Here is a 22041-nt window from a genome sequence, read left to right as displayed (position 1 = left end):
TACTGTCATTTATCTTAATCTTTCTGTTTAGAATGGATTTAAAACAAGTATACCCACAAATTTTCACAGAATAAGGACTGTAATGAAGTGAAAAAAGGATATATGTGTATATACATAATTTTAAAAAAAAAAAAAAGCTTTTCAGGCCTACAAGTACAAACGATGAATCAGAATTCTGAATCACCTTAATGGTTATATTAAATCTTTAAAGTGTGAAGTTCTTGGCATTATGACAGTAACTCAGGCTTTTCTTTTTCCTGACAATTTATCAATTCCTGACAATTCATCACTAAAATAGATTCAAAGTTAGGGGAACCTTTTTCACAAAAGATTCTCTTTCTCCATATTCCCTGCCATATTTGATTTTTTCCCTCCTTTAAAGGGGCAGCTGTCAGCAACAATGAAAAATTCCTTCAAGACATTAGCACAGTTCACACAGCTCACACAAGAGAAATAAATAATTTAGACAAAATTCAAGGCAAAAGGGAAAATACTCAAGCAAAAGTACTGTAGAAACATCCGGCCAAAAAAAAAAGTCTAACCCCAAGAGGATCCTGTGTCTCAGTAGCCATCTTTCTAACTCCAAGAAGATGTTGCTATATAGACTGAGCTAAATTTTATAGCTCCCCAGAGTTCGATGAGGAGCAATGAGTGAGATTTGGCCAGGGCGTGGCAGAGTCAGCAAACAGCAGAAGAGAGGTCTGCATGCACCAGGAGACATCTCCAGCCAAAACCAACTGGCTAAGCCTGGCAGGAGTATGCAAGCCTGGCTGCCCCAGAGGACATTCAGCCTGGCAACGCCCCCGGCTTCCAGCCAGGACTCAACCTGTCTCCCCAAAAGGCAATAAAAGGGCAGCCCTCAGGAGCTACCAGGGATGCTTGTCTTGCCGCACACACTGACTCAAAGCTATGGGGTGCTGCCTGCTTCAAGAACCCCACCTCTGCAAGGATGGCCAGGACCCATATAAGCAACCATGAGTCAAAGATATGGGATGCCACCCCTGCCAGGGACACTGACTTTACGAGGGACTGATGCAAGTGTAACATGGTATGCATGTGTATGTATATGTATAAGGCACTGAGTGCATTTCCCATGAATTCTACACATTTCTCCCCCTCTACTTCGACCAGCTACTCCCAATAAAACTAAATTGAATATATCTTGTACTTGACTAGTGACTTCTTCAGGTAACACAAATGCTGAAAACTTGTTTGCTCCTATAATCCCCATGTACCTCCTGAGGCTGAGAGGTAGGTGTTCAGGAATCTGTTGAGGAAACAGCCAAAATTAAACTGACACTACCCAATATATGCAGAAGGTAAGGGTAGAGATTTTTTCCCCACTCTTTTTTTAACCACCTTCATAGGAGTTCCTACCTGGTACCTACTTACTCAGCCTTTGATTCATACCTTCATTCACAGACCGTGTTTTCTCCTTCCTTTATTGGAAGGATTAATAGTGTTCACTGGAAGGATTAAAAAACAAACAAAATATTGGGAGGTAAAAGAAAATGGGCAAACACGCTAATTTTCATGCACAAAGATGACTGCCTTGAAAGAATAAAAAAAATTCTTTAGAAGCATTTGTGCACACCATTTTTTAACTCTTTTAGGGCCTCCAAGGCTTCACAATGTTCATAACACAAGCACTATTTCTGTTTCAGAAATAGTTAATAAATAGTAACATTTTAATATGACAGTACCATCTGCAGACAATTTTTTTCTGGACTTTCACTTTTTTATGCTACAGAGTGGAAAAAAAAATCTTTACTTATTCTAATTTTGCATGCTAATTTTTACATCAAAACAATCTATGCATTAAAAAAACCAACCTTACTTTCCTTTCTCTATAAAACATAGAAAATTAAACCCATACATATACCCTCCTCAGGCTTTCACATAATATTATTTCTGGCAATATTAAGCCACAAATCACAGTGAAGGCATGCAGGTTACAGCCAATACTCTCCAAGCTTATTTGGTCATAACATTGTTTATTTACTACCGCGATATGTAGGACAAGTCAATCTGTGCAGGCTGGCTTTACAAGATTAAATTAGTTATATGTGAAGGAACTTATAAAGTAATTTAAGGAATGATGGTAATCAAATTTCATATAGGCAAAAAAGTGGATTAAAAAAAAGAATGTGATTTATTGCATTATGGATAACTACCATCCACTGGATCAGTTAATACATTGGGCTTAAAAAAATGGCAAAAATCAGCTACCTTTAGTAAGAGAACTCCAAAGTCTTTATAACACTTTAAACTAATAGCTGAAGGAATGTGATGCAACAAAACTCAATACCAGACCTCAGGGAGGGCAGAGGTGACTTTACCTAACTTCCTAATCAAGTTGATTCTACCCACTCACTTTTGTATCCACTTATGCACAAATACCAAGACAAGTGCGCCTAATTCATCTGTTCAAGACTTGTGCCTGACACAGAGGACAGGAGATTTCAGCTGTCACATCCCCACTGTGTCTTACTACAACATCCTATGAGTTCTTATAATTCTCAAAGACAAACTGTTCTTTAGACCGATCTTTTATACCCTTTAGGTAACAACAGCTACTAAGTCATTGCTGCCCATCAGCTTGGTTTAATCATTCTGGATATCTTCGGGGCTGTAGTCTATCATCCTGTTAGGATGACAGAAAGAGGAGTGGCACATACAATTTGGTTTAACCTTGCTGCCATCTTCCATTATGAAAGCACAGGTTGAATCAATCTGCTGTTGAATCACAGAATCACAGAGAGGTTGAATTGGAAGGGACCTCTAGGGATCATCTGGTCTAACTTCCCCTGCTCAAGCCCAGGATCACATCCAGACAGCTTGTGAGTTATCTCCAAGGATGGAGACTCCACAACCTCTTTGGGCAACCTATGCCAAAGCTCGGTCACCCTCACAGTAAAAAAGTGTTTCCTGATGTTCAGATATAATTCACCACCTGAGTGCTTGCCTTGAGGTCTTTATGTAAATCAGATATTCCTCACTGTTTTTTAGTTTCACTGCTGTCAATGCCCTTAGTTATCAGTGCAGGTCATTCTCTTAACATTCCTCCACAGTCTCTTATGATGCTTTCACACATCTGTTTTCACTCAATATTACATTCGTATCAGTCTCAATAGTTCTGTTACTAATCTCTACATAACCAGATTGAAAAGCTGCAGATTCATCACCTATTCACATGCTCCTTGTAGACCTTTTATTGTGATTAATGTATACCAGCTTTTTATTATGCAGACTGCGACATTTTAGAATGAATAATGAATGAGCTCATTCTGGTCTAACTTATCTTAAATTTTGTGACTGATGGACTACTACTGTATATAAGGAATCAGTAACAGACTGTTACACTAAGATGACGATTACTATGTACAAAAGCAAAACATTTTATTTTCCTTTTAATGCAGGTTGGAACAGATTGTTATTGTAATAGAATTTACATGTAATGCAAAGAAGAGACTAAAACTGGTATAAGGGCAGCATCTAGAACAAAAATTTTCATGTTTCTATTCTAAGAACATCAATTAGGAGTAGGTGTTTCTGAAACAGAAATAAATGGATATTCCAAAGGCCTGAATATATTCAGTCAGCCATTTTGAAGACAGTGTGTTTAAAAAATGTCAGGTCACTGTATTATTATTATTACCATTATAGAAAAGAATTGTGAGAAAACACAACAAGGCCATGTGCCTGCAAAAGAAGTAAATATGCTAAAGGAGATTTTGGCTTCTTTTATTCCAGGCAAAGGACAGACATCAAGCTGATTTTTTTTCTGAACACTGAGAATTCTGAACATTAACAGCTTTCATGTCAGTTGCATTATCAAATGTACTTTGTTCCTTGGTGACTGCATTTTTCTTTTGTTCTGCAAGTCTTTTTGTGTTGTTTCTTTTCCAGCAGGTAAAGAAAACTGTCTTACCACCAAGACAGTTCAGAAACAGAATGCAAATAAAATACCCTATCATATTAGATCAGAGACAGTTAGTCAAACTAACATCAGTCATTCTGTCTGATGATAATCAGAACTGATGACAGACAGGAAAATGGGGAGAGGGGACCACACAGCAGACTATTCATCTTTTTACTGATGCTACATCATTTTCAGGTTATCCACAGAAGGAATCTTTTCTCTGCTCAATTTTAACAGTTCTTCAATGGCTAGACAGGCACTCACACTGCTTCATGTTAAATACCTTGCTCACTCTCAGTCTCAGCAACATAAATCTATCCTCCTATTTTAAGCTGTTTGGATACATCTTTTTCAACGTTTGGAGCTCTGAGCCATCCAGGCAGTGTTATCAAATTAAATTCTGGACCACAGAAACTGTTCCGTAACTAGGAATTCTAAAATTCTGTATTTATAATTTTGTACTTAAAATGATTCCACGTTTCATCTAAAAACCCATTCAAGCATATTCAAAAGAAAGTTAAATATCTAAATTTTTATTTCACCTTAGACCCGTCAAATCTTCCAAGTGTTTCTAGCAGCTTTACAACTTGTATTCTCGTATCTTCTTCACAGAAGAAAATCCATGAGGAGTTCCTACCATAGGTAATAGAGAAGCTAACAAAAGAAATTAACATTTTACTAATAAACTGGCTTATGAACAGAATAATAGATTCAACCCACATTCCCCAAATATAAGTACTTTGCAATTAATTTTTCATTTACACAGAAACAGAAACTTCGACTACTAACTTAGAATTACATATCAAAGGACTACAGTGAATGGATAAAGATACTGCCTCTGCTGCTATCTATTTATATAGTTATTCCAGAAAGAAGGGAAACGAGATACATAAAGAACGTCCACTCAGAAATGTATAGGTACTACAGGTCTAATAGCCACCTATGAATTCAGAAGTTTATAGATAGCAGTTTAAGTTACCTTCCACTCTGTACCCCAACTGTCTTCCATGGAGCCCCACTGTTGCGCATCTAACACCACTGCAACAATCATGAAAATGCCTAATGACAGGTTTTCTCACAGTTGTTTGACACTCATCATCACCAACCTAAAAACTTCATTAGCTTTTTCAGTACAGTGAAACTACACAGACTGAAGGGACTCCCCTACCTTCCTCAAAGCTAACACTAATCTCAGTGCAGGATTCCTGACTCCTTCAGAAAATTGTCATTCCTTATTTCTCTTCTCCTCCCAGCTTAATTCTTCCACTACCTAACAAAACAAAGCCGTATTAATTCATGACATCCTAACAGAAAAAAACGCCAATCTTTATTTGTCCAGTTTCCTTTGCATAGCTTTTACGTTGATTTAATTAAACAAATCATCTGAGGAGCGGGATAAGAAAATTAGCACCTATGAACATCACAGATTTCCTCCTCTACAGCATTGTCTACTGATAAAATCAGCAATGAAAATAAACAGCAGAAATGTAAGACAGCAAAAGTAAGTAAAAAAGGGTGATAGGATCATATATGTTTTAGGGAACGGTATTTGCCTAAAAAAACAAAACCAAAAAACCAAACCCACTATCTGAGAAATACTTACGCTAAAACATGTGACACCTGCCTCTGGAGGTCTTTTAGTTACATGCTAGAAGCAACAGATGATTGCCAGGTGCTAAACCAGCTCAGTCTTTTTTCATCTGGGACAAGTCATTGTGCTGGTTTTGGCTGGGGTAGCGTTAATTTTCTTCACAGTAGCTAGTATGGGGCTATGTTTTGGATTTGTGCTGGAAACAGAGTTGATGTTTTCATTACTGCTGAGCAGTGCTTACACAGGGTCAAGGTCTTTTCTGCTCCTCACCCCACCCCACCAACGAGTAGGCTGGGGGTGCACAAGAAGCAGGGAGGCGACACAGCTGGGACAGCTGACCCCAACTGACCAACGGGATATTCCATACCATATGACATCATGTTCAGCCTATAAAGCTGGGGGAAGAAGAAGGAAGTGGGGGGACGTTCAGAGTGATGGCGTTTGTCTTCCCAAGTAACTTTTACGTGTGATGGAGCCCTGCTTTCCTGGAGATGGCTGGTCACCTGCCTGCCGATGGGAAGTAGTGAATGAATTCCTTGCTTTGCTTTGCTTGCGTGCGTGGCTTTTGCTTGTTAAACTGTCAACCCATGATTTTTCTCACTTTTACCCTTCTGATTCTCTCCCCCATCCCACCGGGGAGGAGTGAGTGAGCAGCTGTGAGGGGCTTAGTTGCCGGCTGGGGTTAAACCACGACAGTCATCTTCCTATAAAGTGTGTCTTCCTCTGTGTCTTGCAATGGTATTTGATTATTCACTGCTTCCTGCTTATGATACCTAATCTGCTAAACTATAATAGCCAGAAGAAATCACGATTCATTCATCCTTTTAGTTCATAAAAATATATACTTGTTGCCTGAAATCTGGGCAACTTGTTGCCATTCAGGCAAGCAAACAAGATACAATCAGCTGTTTCAATGCAAACAAGATACAAGAGACTTCCTAGCTGTTCCTTCTAAAACTTGCCAAACAAGTACAGAAAGGGTATCAGATACCCTCACGTTTTTAAATATGTACAGTATTCAATGCCCTGTGAAGACTGAAGGCTTTTCTCTCACACTTTAGTGCTCAGCTAGAACTTTAGGAGAGAAGTATCTGGATTTACACAAAAGGAGGTGGGTGAAGGGCAAGGAGAAAACACTAGAATGACCCCCACAAAATGAATTACTGCATCTTGTGAATATAGCACATACAAGTTACAAAAAGAATGATCTGTTCATCCAGCTATTGATGGACAAACAGAATGATTTTCAAGGCTAAGTATTTAAGGCCTGCAGAGACTCTTATGTAGACTTCAAAGCACACAGATTTGGAGTGGCAAGGAGCTATTGAAGATACGCAAGTAAGATCCAGTTTCAAGGTAGTAATTTAAAAAAGAGATTTCTTCTCTGCTTAATGAACACGGTAACTGAGAAGAAATGTAGTGGGCCTTCTGGAGACAGTAAAGATACTGTGTCATAAAGACACGCATTGATGTCTTATGATTACATCTTCTGAAATGAAGTATGTTGTCCAAGTTTACTTGTGCCCAAGAACTAAAAATTAAGAATTGTCGTAACTGTTCAGAGGCCTCCTTAAAAATGCTGACAACTACAGAACTGAGGAAAGCCATTCTTCTGAAAGCAGTTTTCAGATAAGAATGCATCTTAAATCACAATTCCGAGCATCATCAGCTGCTGCAGGATGGGCTGATCTCCCTTCCTCTTCTGTCCATTGAGAAAACTAAACAGTACGAGCCTCACAGCTACACACTTCTAAACTACTCCATGTCTTCATTCTGCCAAAAGTGGTAAGTGAAACAGTAGACACAAGGAAATTCATATTCCAGAATTCTCAAGATGGAAATCCTCTACTTAAAATTCCTCTTCTGATTTCTTAAGAATTTTCTTCTGCTTTATCACACAAATGAGCATTTCTGGTTTTGTTTCTGAGTTTTGCTATCTTGTAAGAGCTGTATCTGTAAACCCTGTCACCAAGATATAAATAATTCAGAAGAGGAACCACTAGGTCATTGAAACAGGAGCTAAGAAGGAAGAACAAAGATGACTGATAGTTGGAACACCATTTTCCAGTTTTTCAATTTATTTTAATTCTCCTTTTGCTTCTTTTCACAGTTTACATGTATCTCAAAGATAGCTGCTACACAAGCACTATTTTGATAATTCTACACACACAGAAAGCAACAGAAGGCAGAAGGAAAAGCATCCCGTCCTGCAACCACTCTGATGCGAAAACCTCGAACCAGAACAAAAACATCCTTCTGAGTAACTCTAATAAATTATATTAACTAAATTAAACCTCAAGAGGCTGCAGAGCCTCTGGCATCAATTTCAAATGCAAGTTTTAGGCAAAGGATAGCCTTCAGCACCACAGAGTTTTAGGACTTTCTGAAACAAGAATCATTGCTTCCTGACAGTTTGCAACGTACTACCACGTAAATGCAGCATGTCTTCCTTGAAGCCATCTGCATAAGCTAATAAGAAAAGATATTTGAGATTACCTGACCATAGTAAGATGAAAACTGGCCATATAAGCTTCTAAAAAGATGTTGAAACCTACACCTTTTCACTGCAGAGGCATACCAACTCTTAGAAACACTGTAAGCAACAAAAGATAGAAACCCCAAACAGGTATTGTTATTTGTTATCTATTTTAAAAAAATTGTTTATTCACTTCATTCAGCCAAGTAATCTGAAAGGTCAAAAGTTCTGAAATACCTCACACCTTACACTGTGAGAAGTGGGGACCAAATAGGAAAATATACATTTAAAAATGGTATTTCTTTTGACTAGTTTACTTCCCTAATAATTTTAAAATCCACAACAGTTTGAAGAAGGTAGTAATTCAGTTACATTATATTATTGTTGTTCTTTTATTTAAAATAGCTTTCTCTGATTTAATGAAATTTAACAGAAAATTGCTTTGGAAAACAAAAAAAAAGTAGAGTAAGAAGGTGAAAAGATAAGGTTGCAACTCTCATTCAAAAACTTCGTTCCTGAAAAAAAGAGGTCTGAGTAATATTTATATGCTTGGTTACAAAAAATTCTTAAAATAACTGGCATTCATTATACTTACTCTCTCATTAATGGTAATATTGTCCATGCACCTTCGTGCCCATCCATCTGATGAATAAGCAGAACCGTAGGTAATTCCTTTAAGAAAAATAAAAATATTTCCATTAAACGTGAATTATATGCACTTTCTTCCCTAAACACCAACTAATCTTAAAAAGATTACTCTGGAATGACTACTTAGTTCTTCATTGTTTTTTACCAGCAAGTAGTCCTGCAGAATAGATGACTTAGAGTGGTATGAAACAAGGTGACCTGCAATTTAGGGAAAGTGCTTCTTCCAACTCATGATTTCTTAATTCTCTATTAGATATAAAGCTAATACAAAACATTTAACTTGAAGTGTATAAGTCCCATGTAATCAATTAAGCAATATCATACTCTTTTCTTTACCATATCATAAAATCCCATACTGTAAAGAAAGACTTATAAATAACGTAGGGTATTCTACAAAGGCTTCCATTGGACAATCACGTTACACAGAGCTCACATGAGAATTCTAACACTCTTTACTTTGCTGAGTTCAGCTTTGATCTGTCACACTAATATCATGACAAAAACCCATGGGTTTATGCAAAAATCAAAACAAGGGGTTAGCATTTTTTCTTCCCGAAAAATCAAAGAAGCTTCCTACAAAGGAAAATCTTTTCATATATTTCTTTGCTCTTTCGTTACTTGAAATCTCTTTGGTGTGGCAGATCCTGATGTCTAGCTGACAAGCTATCATTCTGGGGTAATGCCCAAGAAAACACCCTTTAAACATGGCCCTCTGATAAACCAAACTGCATAATTTATTCACTAGTTCATACAGGTAAGAGGTGGGAGAGATATATATCCCATAATATATAGGCAGTATCTTACTCAATTGATTTACTACATTTACAAGTACAATTCTCTACTGCAGCATCATTAGGGTCTCAACCACCTCACAAATGTCTAAATCCTTTGATTTAGGTAATTGTACTAGTACTGAAGCAAAAAACTTCCTGCCAGAAAAGCCTAACCTACCAGTTTAGATAAACTTTCTCACCATCTAAGCACATTCCGTTACACCAATTAACCTAACAAAGCACTGGTGGTGTTACTGCACTTTAACACAAATGACTTAATACTAGCAGGTAAATGATCCCACATTTTCATTATACAAACTGTTAAGTTTGTGATTGAAGGCTCATCACCATAAACACAAAGCAGCACAGAGGAACAGTAAGAGGGCAGGAACCCCAATAACGTAATTGGAGAAAACTGAGCACCCTGACCCAGCTCCCCCCAGGGCTGTCCCAGGGGAGCCATCAGCCTATCCAAGTGTGACACTCACCAGCTCAAGAGAAGGGAGAGGCTCCCTGCTCACCTTACAGTCTGACAGGGGGTTACTGCCTACAGGGGCATGGCACTCATTATGAGTTTCAGGGGAAGAGCACTTCGGGATTGCACGAAACTTATTATGAGACGCTTAGGGAAGATGAAAAGCCAGGAAAAGAGAGATCAGGGTGGTTTGAGGAGGAACAACCATTGGTAAACACAGGGAAAAAAGGGTTGGTCACTTCAGATGAAACAGATTACTGGTGAGGATGCTTCTCTGGCCATGCCCTGCATTGATCACTGCAGTCTGTCTTGTCTTCTCCTTAAATTCCATTTCTAACTCCTGGGCAGGAGGCTCTGTGTGTCTGTGTGTATTTGGAGGTCTGAGCGCTTGCAACTGGAGAGGGGACCATGAGTCACAGGGTGCACGCATGTGCGCTGCCAGAAACTGGGTAGAGTGGGGTGCGTCCATGTTGTGTGGGTGTGTGTTTCAGCATGTGTAATTGCTCGTGAGCATCACACTGGACTAGGAGTAGGAGAAGAGGCTTGGGAGCCCAGTATCAGAGCAGCTGCAAGTCTGAAGCAGACACTGGGGAGACCAAGGGGCCTGACAGTTGGTTACTGGAAGAAACAGGAGGTCCCAGCTACAGGAGAGCCTCTGGGGTGCAGGGGTCAGCTACTGGTTATAAATCCACCAGGTACCAGAAAGACCTATTTGCATGTGTGTGTCTGTGCGTGAGGCAACAGGGAGGCCACGGGTCAACTACTGGATTCATTGAGTGTCTAAAGCTACTGGGAGGATCCATAGTTTGTGCATGTGTGCGTGTGGGTGTGCAGGAGCAGGGCCGAGCACCAGCAACTGGAATGGAGTTGCGAGCCACACAGTAAGCCTCACATGCCCATGTGCTGGCAACTGCAGAGACCAGCGACTGCATAGACTGAGTGTCAAAAGACCAGCTACTGGAGGCATTCATATTGTAGATATGTGTATTTATGTATACATATTCCACAAACAGGCTTCCATCCTGACCAGCCAGAAAGGTGAAACAAGGTCAGGCCATTGCTGCAGTTTGTGTTTGTGAGAGCGCTGTGGCTTTTGTGTTGATCTCTGTGGATGACGACGTATATATGTACACATAGTGTGTGTATGCATGCACACGTGCCTATTGGGAACACATGCTCAGCCTCGCTACTGGCTGGACCTGGGGACATGGAGCTGCAGCAAAAACGCCTGTCAGGCTAGCAGATTTGGCAGCTCCTAAGACAAACCATCTTGATCTCTCAAGGGCCTAATTCCTTTCCACTTACACCATGCATATGCCAAACATTTCCGTTTGTTGAATGCTTCTCATGAATATAAGCCAATTCCATTAACATAAAATTCACATTTAAACACAAAAATAATTTATTCTCTAAGAAAAGCTGTAAGATAAAATTCACACTGCTTGCTGACTCTGTCAAGTTTATTTTAAGTCCTTTTTAAGGGCAGTTAAGCATAGCACCTAGACATACATAAAACCTCCAAACTTCATACACTAAAGACGACATCTCTACCACTCTAAAGAATAACCGTGTCTCTCAAGAATGCATTAACCCTATCAAAATATAATGATCTACTGTTTTTAAAAATATTTATGCTATTGTAAATGACTCAAATTGAAAAGAAACAATGCCAAAACTCTAATTTGGAACAGGATATTCACCTGCATCTAAAATATCAGCAGTTCTGATTTGTGGTTCTAGTTCAAGCCAATCTATCAAATATGTTTCTGATTAGTTTCAGTTTATTGCAAAACCAAAGAAGTCCAGAGGTTTTTAGTGGGAGTGGCAAATCTTAGTAACAGTATGCTCAACATCTGGTATTTCACTAAAACATAACCACTTCACGGTAAAACCATTGTTTGCTTATGGGATTGCAGATAGGAAGATAAAAGGACAAACCTCTGTCTTTACAAGAACATTTGTTTTTACAAGCATATAAACCCTGCAGTTACACTAGTATTTGTATGTGGCCATGTATTTCATGTACAATAGGAGCCAGACAGAGATAAAAGTAGTTAATAATAATATATTCAGTGTCTATATCACACTAAAAGCTGAAGTTGTATTCATTTTAGATACAAATGACATTTGCCCATGCAAAAGGTATGAAGTAAATTACATATATGTATCATATACTCAGGTATCTCCTTTTTAACAAAAAAAAAACCCAACTCTTTCCTTTGTGCAGATCAAAGGAGTGATGATAAAGAAAAGCCCTCTTTCTTGAGCTAATCTGATACTTTTGCAAGGTATCTTTTCGACATTCTCATAAGCCTGCTCTCTTTCTCTACCCAACTTCCTTAAAACATGAAAATACATGTCCTGCATATACCTTTCCTTCCACTCATCCCTAACAACGCATCAATTCTGATTTAATAAAGGAGATGCTTAAAAAACACTGTACAGGTAAAATAGCCTCTTCCAAAAACACAGGAGGATCCCTGTTGCTTTTCCTTTCTCATTTTATGCATTTTCCCTCTGAACCTAGTGGAACTGGGCTGACCTATTCATTTTATTTATTCTACCTTCAGTACAAGGACAGAAAAAAGGCAAAAAGTACCTGAGATCAGCTTTGGGGAGTGAAAGGGCATGTGCAGGCTAGCTTATCAGGGGATGGCTACATAGTCAAGGTAGTGATAAGTAACTTACACACTGTGTCTGTGTATCTCATAAAACTCTCCCACAAATACATCCATATCCTGTACTGTATTCACTGGTTATTTTATCTTGAAACTATTGTTTCCACAGTTACGCAGCCCATATGCTTTCTCACATATTAACACTTTACATATGCCACAAGTCAAATTTAATCAAAATAAAATACTTTAACCACTTTTGAAGACCAAGAAACTACCCTCCCCACTTTCACAACTGAGCTGACTTTTAAAGGGCAAAATCAAAAAATTGAATCACTTGTGGTCTGAAATATAGTACAAGACATTTTTACCCCAAATACCACCTACTGTATCAGCACCGTGAGAGCAGTAATACCAGCCACAGATTACAATTGCAAACTCTAAACAAAAAAATCTAAGTGTGAATAAAGGGGTTAGAACCACATCTTCAAACCAATTCAAAAGACTTTTGACACAGCCTCATATGTACCCTTAAAATAATTTAATATTATTTATGCAAATTAAAGTACAAAGGTGCTAGTGACACGCTCAGTTTCACAGCAAATCATCAACAGAACTGAAATCAAACTCTGGTTCTTGAATCTAAACATTAAAAGTCCTCTTCATTAACATGTGAATAGCCTTGGGGGAATAGCATATCCAATGAGGAAAAAGATCATTCAGAATAAAAGAATTTTTAAGAAATAATTTATAGAATTGCTAACCTGAAGCAAATACCTGAAATTTTTCTGTACTACATGCAATTTCATATTAATCTACCAAAACCTATAGAAGAAATGCACAATTTATAGAAAACAAAACAGTATGGTGTAAAACCAAAGAAAAGGCCTAAGTTTTCATAGACTACAAGGCCAAAAAGGACCTCTTTAAGCACCCAGGATGGCAGAGATCATCCCCAGCTAAAATGGGATTTCCAGAGCCACAGCTAGGTCACATCCTCTAAGACCCCCTAGCAGACCTGTGCTTGCTTTGTTTTCCTGTAGAACGGAGTCCACTGAGTTTATAACTAAACCTTGCCATAAAGCGTATGGTTTAGTGAGAACATGCTTTTTAGAACATAATTCAAACTGGATTTTGCTCACCACTATTTATTATACGCCCTATGTGACATAATATTGTAAGTACTATATATAAACAGATACGGAACTGCAGTGAAATGCAAAACATGATAGTAATATATTTATTGTTATATTACTGAGTCACCTGATCAAAGCAATTAGCAAACTTATAACACATTATAGAAAAATACAGTAGTGTATAGGAATCTGCTCCTAATGCGTCCAGTATACCGGTATCTGCAGGTGTCTTGCATATATCCCTGTGCTTTGTCAGTTTATTAAACCGCCTCATGAAACCCAGAACTGGGGGGCAGGAGGGGGGATCCTAAACCCTAGACACTGTTGTTGAATCGCATAATTCCAGAATTAGAAATGTTTTCCTAGATTTTACTCTACAAGCTCTTAACAACATTTTCCCTATTCTCTTCTTTTCAGAAATGAATCCTAAAACACATTCAGAGCTAGCCTACCTACCCTCTTCACAGCCCTCCCTTGGAAGGTTAAATAAGCCAAGCTCTTCCAGTCATCCGTTATGACTACTTTGACAAACTACAGCTGTGGAATGCACACTGAAGTCTCCCTACAGCTTTATTTTCACAAACATGCCACTTCAGTAGACACCCTGAAGGATTTCTAAAATGACAGAACGTAAAAGCAAATCTCCTACCTCTAAACCCAGTGGGTCAGTCAATTTGCTAGGAATTGCCATCGTTGAATACTACACTGTACACTACATCTTCTCCATATTCTAACAATTCACTTAAACATTGAAAACTACAATACGTATTTCAAATATTTTTCATGTTTTAAAGACGTAAGTATCAACATTTATCAGAGCATCAAGTCCAAAAATCCAGGGCAAAACATTATTTCAACATAGACCTTCAAACAAAACCCACAAATTATTTAAAGTACTATTTTACAATACAACTGTACAACAAAAGTACTTTGTTTCTGTTTAACAAATCAGTTATTTCGGAGCTTCTCCAAGATGATCATGGCCTTTTTAACCTTTGCTCTATTTCTCCCTTTAAGCTGTTTTCACAGAATCATAGAATAGTTTGGGTTGGAAGGGGCCATTAAAGGTCATCTAGCTCAACCCCCCTGCAATAAGCAGGGACATCTTCAACTAGATCAGGTTGCTCAGAGCCCCGTCCAACCTGACCTTGAATGTTTCCAGGGATGGCGCATCTACCACCTCCCTGGGCAACCTGTGCCAGTGTTTCACCACCCTCAAGAAGTAAAAAACTTCTTCCTTACATCTAGTCTAAATCTACCCTCTTTTAGTTTAAAACCATTATCTCTTGTTCTATTGCAACAGGCCCTGCTAAGAAGTCTGTCCCCATCTTTCTTATAAGCCCCCTTTAAGTACTGAAAGGCCGCAATAAGGTTTTAAAAGAACCCATGTTGCTAACAAAGCATAATATCCAATAAATAGTAGTCTTTTGCTCCTCAGGAAGCCTAAAGTAATAATCTACTATTTTCCATTAGAGAGAATCTCTACCTCTGTTCTACTCTCAGATGCCTGGTTATCATTTTAAAAAAGAACTACATTTTCGTAATATATTATGTGCAGTTGCAAAGGGTTCAGGGAAAGGCCATAGAGGTACCCTGCTTTCATAAATCAAGAGCAAGATGCTGTGTTTAAGTCTGTCGTCAAATGATCTTACATTAAAGAAAAGATGGAAGGATTTACCCAGTCATATGGAGGTAATAGCTGCAACTTAAAGTGATTTGAAGTGTTCCTGACTATAACTTCAGATAAGAGACAAAAAAAGGGAAGAGTTTTAATGAAGAGGAAGTAATTTTATTCCTTTCTCCTACTGTACATTATATTGAAATCCCCAGAACACAACTTAGCTGCCAGAAAATATACTTGAATGCATAACCAAAGCACTGACTCCTGAGTGCTTGCACACTAGATCCAACAACTCACTGCCTGGGAAAACAGCTACAATAAATATTTGTATCTGAAGGGACTTTTTAGGCAGTTAGCTGAAATATTAATCCTTATGCAATACACTATTTCATCATCAAAAAGAAATCTTTCTACTACAATATATTTCTGTCTCAAAAACCTATAATTATTGATGTAACTTTTTCATGCGGGAAAGATGCTGATAGCCACCAATTTTTTTATTTTACTGGGTTGTTCTTTAACAATAGTCAGAGTAAATTTCAGCATGCATTATTACAATTTTGCCAATTGCTAACATGCTGCCTAAAGTTCCCACAATTAGAAAATCAGTAAAAGGTCCAGTAAGGTTTTTGTGATCCAGAAATAATTCACTACTCACCACTCACTTGTGGTCAGCAGTAATCAGTGTTAATTTGGTTTACATTATGTTGATGTGACACCACAACATTTTCCTCAACTACTAGTACATGCAATTGTCCTGCAACAAACTGAAAAACAGTCATACAAAGAATTTATAAGCATGCCTACGTTTTCCGAGATCAGGAGTAGAAAATGTGGTGACATCAACACAATTGCCTCCAATCCTGTAGATGAAAACCTGAATAGATCATAATTCAGGTGACCAGGACATGAGAAGACTGAAGAAACTACTAAATTTAAAAAAATAATTTTCAAAATATGTATCTATCAACAAATGAATTATGCCCCCCCCCCAAATTAGTCAAAAAACATAAAATACTTCTGATTTAATCTATTTTAATCTAGACTGGGCTACATGTTTCAAAGACCAAAATGAAGTCTGGAGTCTTCGATTAGTGCTTGCTCATAGACTTGTCAAGTCCTGACTTTTCAAACTGAAAAATATAAAAAAACCTAACTAATTTCATTCTTGTAATTACTGAGATGTGAACAATATTCAGAGGTATTGATTTCAAAATCATTATCATAAATCTTAATACCTCGAAAAAAAAAAAAAAGACATATTTACTAAATAAAGTTCAAACCCAATTGCAAGATTGAGACCTAGACCAAAAGCAGCTCCTACTGCTTCCTAACACTGCCTCATACTCAGCCTAGGTTAGTCCATTTTTGTGCATTTTTTCCTACTCACTGCACTGTCTTGCATCACAGAGTGCACAAATTGTATTCCTTTGGAATGAAACTAAACCAGAAGATGTGCTGCAACTGCTAATGGACCTCCAGTTCACAAAACCAAATCAGAACTAGTCCAAAGTAAAACTCTGAAATATCATGCAACACCAGTGCTAGCTCCTCAGAAAAAACTCCATTGCTCTACGTATTTGCTCCTATTGCACCAAACTACTTGCTAATGTAGAAATAGTGCAAATATTAGTCCAGATGTGCCAAGCGAGTATGGCACATCTGCTATACCTTCAGTTAACTGGGATTTAACAAAGTAATAATAAAATAATTACATGGATTTTAAGTCAGTCTAATATTTAGTTGGAGCAGCAGTCTGAATATTGAAAACTGAGACAAGTATTTGAACTTGCTAATTAAAAAGTGTACCTTTGGAGGAAGAAGCTTAACCAACATAAGAGTTCTCACTAATTCATTCTGCATTTTCTTTTTCCTCCCCTAGAATTCTCTATTTTCCCCCTGGATATCCCCTATCTTCCCTGTTTCATCCTTTTGAGATTTAACCATCACCAACATCCCAAAGTAAGTCTTATTTTGTAACAAGACAAAAAAAATGTGGAAAAATCTGGAAAATATTTGAGTGTTTATTATAATAAATACTACCAGAGATGTGTATAGTGAGACAGTGGCCTAGAATGATGATAATAAATTGCACTAAAGTGCCATTTGTTTGCTTATCACTTGCATGGATAAAAACCAGTCAGGAATACTGTCTCTACAGCTCACAGTTTGCAAGAATTCTAAATAAAAGCAATCACATAGAAGACAGATGTGTGATATACAGTACACAGCTATTATTCATGAAAGTAAGTATTAATGGTGAACCATAATAATTATGTTGCCAACTGATCAGAATACAATTCTTTATTTAGAATGGCTGTTTAAGATAGATTTTGCTTTTAAGTAAAAACTCACCTTACACACTAATACTATCAGCCACAATACTAAAATCCATTCTCAATCAGAACTAACACATAAAAACACTTCAAATGAAATTAAGCTATTTATGGGGTTCTGTTGGTTCTTTTATTATTAGCAAATTGTCCCTTCAAAATCTATGAAGTCTATTCTAACATTGGGTGGTTTGCAAATTCCACATTTCGTACACAAATGGACGATGGTTTACTTCTGTCTTCTGCTTTTCTCTCCCTTTAGTCTATGGAAACAATATAAACTCACCAACCTTCAACTTCTTATTGCAGTATCTACTGAAATTCCTAGCCTCACAGAAAGTTTTAAGTGTTTCCATTTCTTAGTAGATTTTTATATTCACAGAGAAGTCAGTCTGGAGCATCTTTCACTAACAGCAAGTTTGAGGCAGTCACCTCCCTAGCTAATTTAATGTGATACGTGGGGCAGCAGGTCCCTTCCCCTCAATAGTCTCTTAGCACTAAACCTAAAATACATTTTCTAACTTAGGAAGAAGAAAGGAAGAACAGAATGAACAGGAACAGGAGAACAGAAAGAAGCTTCCACAAGGCAAGAAATTTGGTAAATGTATTTCAAGTATTAGTATAGAGCTCAGAAGAACTTACAAGAAACAAAGAAAACTGTTAACAAGTACTGATTTTAAGGGTTAATTTTCATGATTTAGTAATTCTAGTCTCATGTATACTTGAGAGCAGCGAATATGGCACTCTATTCAAAGATGACTAAGCAAGTTCAACATAGCAGACAGCAGTCACAGTGGGTTTAGATCAATCTCTTATTCATTCTTTTCTAATAAAGATATACCTTAGCAAAATGGTTTCATTCAAATCCTATGATGTATGCAGAGGTTGCTGCAGAAGAGGCTGAGAGGCACCTTTGCCTAAAGCACTTTAAACTTGCTAATTTCACATATAATTTTTGTCCTGACATGAGAATTCATCTCTGTAAGGTGACAGGTCCAATTTTCTACATACAAAAGCCACTTGTTATCACATATTTGACTGGGAAAAGCAGCTGTATAAAAACAGTGTATGATGTGCAAAACAGGGCTGAGAGGCGCCCATTTGTCACTGCTAAAACTGTTAAAAGATCTCACTAGTGCAGTATTATCCAACTTCTACAAATTCTTTCAAATCTACTGAATACCTACTATGGGAAAATGATCATATTCATCTTCTAGCATTACAGTGTAGGTAAGTTTTACAGTTTCAAGCACAAAATAGTTAACGGGCTAGACATCGATTTTGCTGATAATAAAACCTAGTAATTGTCAAAAGGATTCTGGTACCTTTGCAGAATGAGAAGCAAGAGCATATCAGAAAGTCAGAGATCAAACAATTAAAACAAAAAGCCAAGAGAACAGCTGGAGGAAAGCAGAGATAAAACAGAAGTCAGTCAAATTTGTGAAGTCCTGCAAGATGACCTTGAAGAGAAAAGATTCAAGACAACTCTGAAATACATTTTCCAAACTAAACAGTAATTTTGTACACTTTTCCTGAAACACTTTCAAAAGGTTTGATTTTCAGAACTTGGAGGCACCTCACGCTTCAACAGATCAGAGTTCAGAAGCATTTTAGAAGTTGAGCACCCAAATATTGAGGCCCCAAAATGAGCAGTTGCATTTTAAAACACAAATCCTAAAAGAAATCAAGCATTATGAAGACAAACTATGTACTCAACAGGAAAGAAAATGACCAAGAACATGCTGATATCAGATAATGTATGTAAGCAGAATAAGTAACACATCAGAAAACAAAGGCAGATGTTAATACAGATAAGAAAGGGGAAAAATGAACTTCATACACTGACCACTTAAATGCACACACTTACTAGAGACAAGGTTTTTATACTGCAAGCTGTACCCACATAACAGAAGTGAAGTTTTATGGACAGATTTGGAAGATGGACACATTTGGAAATATGAAATTTTTGGTTGATGTTACAAATAAAAGTCAGACAAAACAGAGGCAAAAGAGGAGAGAAAAGAGGTTGGATAAAAATGAAGGTCCAACTAAACTTTATACAGGAATCTGAAAATGAGGGCAAGTCCAAAATACTAAATTAATCCATTAATTTGTTTTGTGTCTTTTAAACAAAAAAATCCAAAGGTGCAAGTATGCAACTTTAGGAGAAAATTCAACTAGTATGGCAATATTTAGGTATTCATTCTCTAAATGGAAAATACTGTCTAAGGGGAGGGGTGGGAAAGAAAAGGACAAAGAAATCTTGTTTCCAGAATTTTCTATTCATAAATCAGAGATGATCCAGGGCTTTTAGTAGTTACTGGTACTATCATCTGACTCAAGCAATACAGATAGAAAAAAGCATCACAAGATCAACACATACTGGGTACTATGATACTGAAAACTTTTGGACAAGTATTTGTGTGGTTTCAGGAGGCCACTGATAAAGGCTGGAACTTCTTCCTCCCTCTCTGTCGCTGCAGTACCATGTTCCCTAATTACTCTAATTTTTTTGAGTCCATGAGGGATCCCCTGCAGATACTTCACTTCTTTGAGAAAGTAAGAGTGCCAGATGCTCCAGGTACCTCATCAGTGCCTCTGCCCTCACCACAGAGAAGTGCAGGACTTGTCTTCTCAGCAAGATACCTTCACACAGTCCATTGCCAGTCATGTGCCAGATTCATCATTTTGCTGTGGGAAGAGAGTCCTGCTGATCAGTCAAAGACTGGCAAGACCTACACCAAGTAGAGTGGTGTACAAGATTAATATCACAGGTGACATGACAGCATCTTCCCAACAGCTCTGGAATAGAGTGGCATCTGATCTTTGTTCTACAAAGAGGGAAAAACGATGGAAAGCTAATGGAGAAGGTATGCCAAAGAGCCTTGTTTTTCATAAATAAAGTCAACAAAAACTGTCCACTGCCTGGTAAGGTAAACTCTTACGTCTTAAGGAATAAGCATTTTAAGAACTAAGGTGATAAGCACATTTCATGAGTCTGCAGGATTTATTTGACATTAATAAATCCTTGCAGAAGAAAAAAAAGCTGTTGCTAGGAAGGAAACAGATCGCACACTAACATTTAAAAAAAAAAAAGACACTAGATCTAATAACACTGGGAAATATAATAATTTAAAGTTATGTATAAAACATACCTCTTCTAATTAAAAAAAATAGGGTTGATCTTGATAGTGTGGAAAACCTAGTCATAGGATGAACTGCTGTGGACATGGAGATGGAGGGGCAGGACAGAATGTACACCAACACTTCACTTAAATACAATCAGTTAAACCTTGTTAAAACTGCAAAACCCAAAAATTAATTGTTGGATCAGTCTTAGCTGGAAGCAGCTTCCATGGCATGGGAAGCCGTTATAGGAGGGAGAGGAGGAAACAGGGTTTTCAGACTAGAATCTAGAATTTGAGCAAGAAATCTGGAAGTTGAAGCAACAGACATATTATGGATTGCCTTCATTTATGGTATTAATTTTGAAAGATCTCCAGCAAATTAAGTCTATGAATAGCTTTTCTAAATATACAGATCAGTTTAAACAACTGTTGCAATGAATAAGAAATCCTTCCACTAGATTTTATAACCACAGCATTATTAACATGCATGTGAGCTTTACAGTAAGGGTAAAATGCAGAACAGCTCAGACTACTCCAAGACTCAGAGCCATTGTGAAACTTCAGCTATATAGCTTGTTGTACATTTGGAGGAGGAATGTACGTCTGTTCATTTGTGGAATACATCTAACAAGGAATAAAATAAGGCAACTACTATTAAAGACCAAGAAAAATCTAGACACATTTTCAGAGTTGTTTCCATCATAGCCTTATAGTACTTCAAAATCTCTTTCAGGTGAGATATGGATGTCAGAATTCATCATGGGAATAGTATCAAACAATAACAGAGGAATACTTAAGGAGGCTTTTGGACAGCAGAACTTCAGCTAGCTTCACTCCAGCATCTGAAATCAGATGTGGAAGTAGCACTAGGAAGAACTTCAGAAAACATTAATTCACCCAGAAAAGGAATGCATGTCCCACTGGCAAATTAAGAAAAAAACCATACAGTCTACAAATTCCCTGAAAAGTAGTCTCTCACAGATTGCCAAAACATGAGCAGGAACAATTTGGAGACAGATCATGTCAGATAGGAATATGGTGATGGCTTAACATATATACATTAAAATTCAAGCAAGCTAATTACACTTTTTTTCCCCCTCTCCAAAACTTTAACAAAGAAATCTTCCATATTATTTAAATAGTGCGATGCTGCTATCGGTATAGTCTAGGCAATTAAAAAGAACAGATTTTTAAAGCACATATGTCATGCTCAACAACAACTGGCACTTCAGCAACAGATATTGTGGCTATGACTCTAGTGACATACTAAAATAAAGCCGAGATAGGCACCAAGAGGCTTTTCAACCTTACAGATGAAGCAGC

General features: G+C 37.6%; 1 protein-coding gene across 1 annotated transcript in view; it reads right to left on the bottom strand.

Annotated features, from left to right (window-relative positions):
* Positions 1–22041, bottom strand: part of B3GALTL (beta 1,3-galactosyltransferase-like) — a gene marked incomplete at its 5' end in the record, with an annotated part of 60099 nt that overhangs the window by 24428 nt on the left and 13630 nt on the right. The window contains 2 exons of the mRNA XM_009582706.1: positions 4465–4576; positions 8585–8661. Coding sequence (XP_009581001.1) covers positions 4465–4576; positions 8585–8661 — 189 coding nt within the window. The remainder of the gene's footprint in view (positions 1–4464; positions 4577–8584; positions 8662–22041) is intronic.

This window comes from Fulmarus glacialis, unplaced genomic scaffold, assembly GCF_000690835.1.
Source record: "Fulmarus glacialis isolate BGI_N327 unplaced genomic scaffold, ASM69083v1 scaffold2458, whole genome shotgun sequence".
In the NCBI taxonomy this organism is placed as follows: domain Eukaryota; kingdom Metazoa; phylum Chordata; class Aves; order Procellariiformes; family Procellariidae; genus Fulmarus; species Fulmarus glacialis.
Note: the sequence above shows the minus strand (reverse complement) of the source record. Positions and strands in the feature narration are given on the sequence as shown.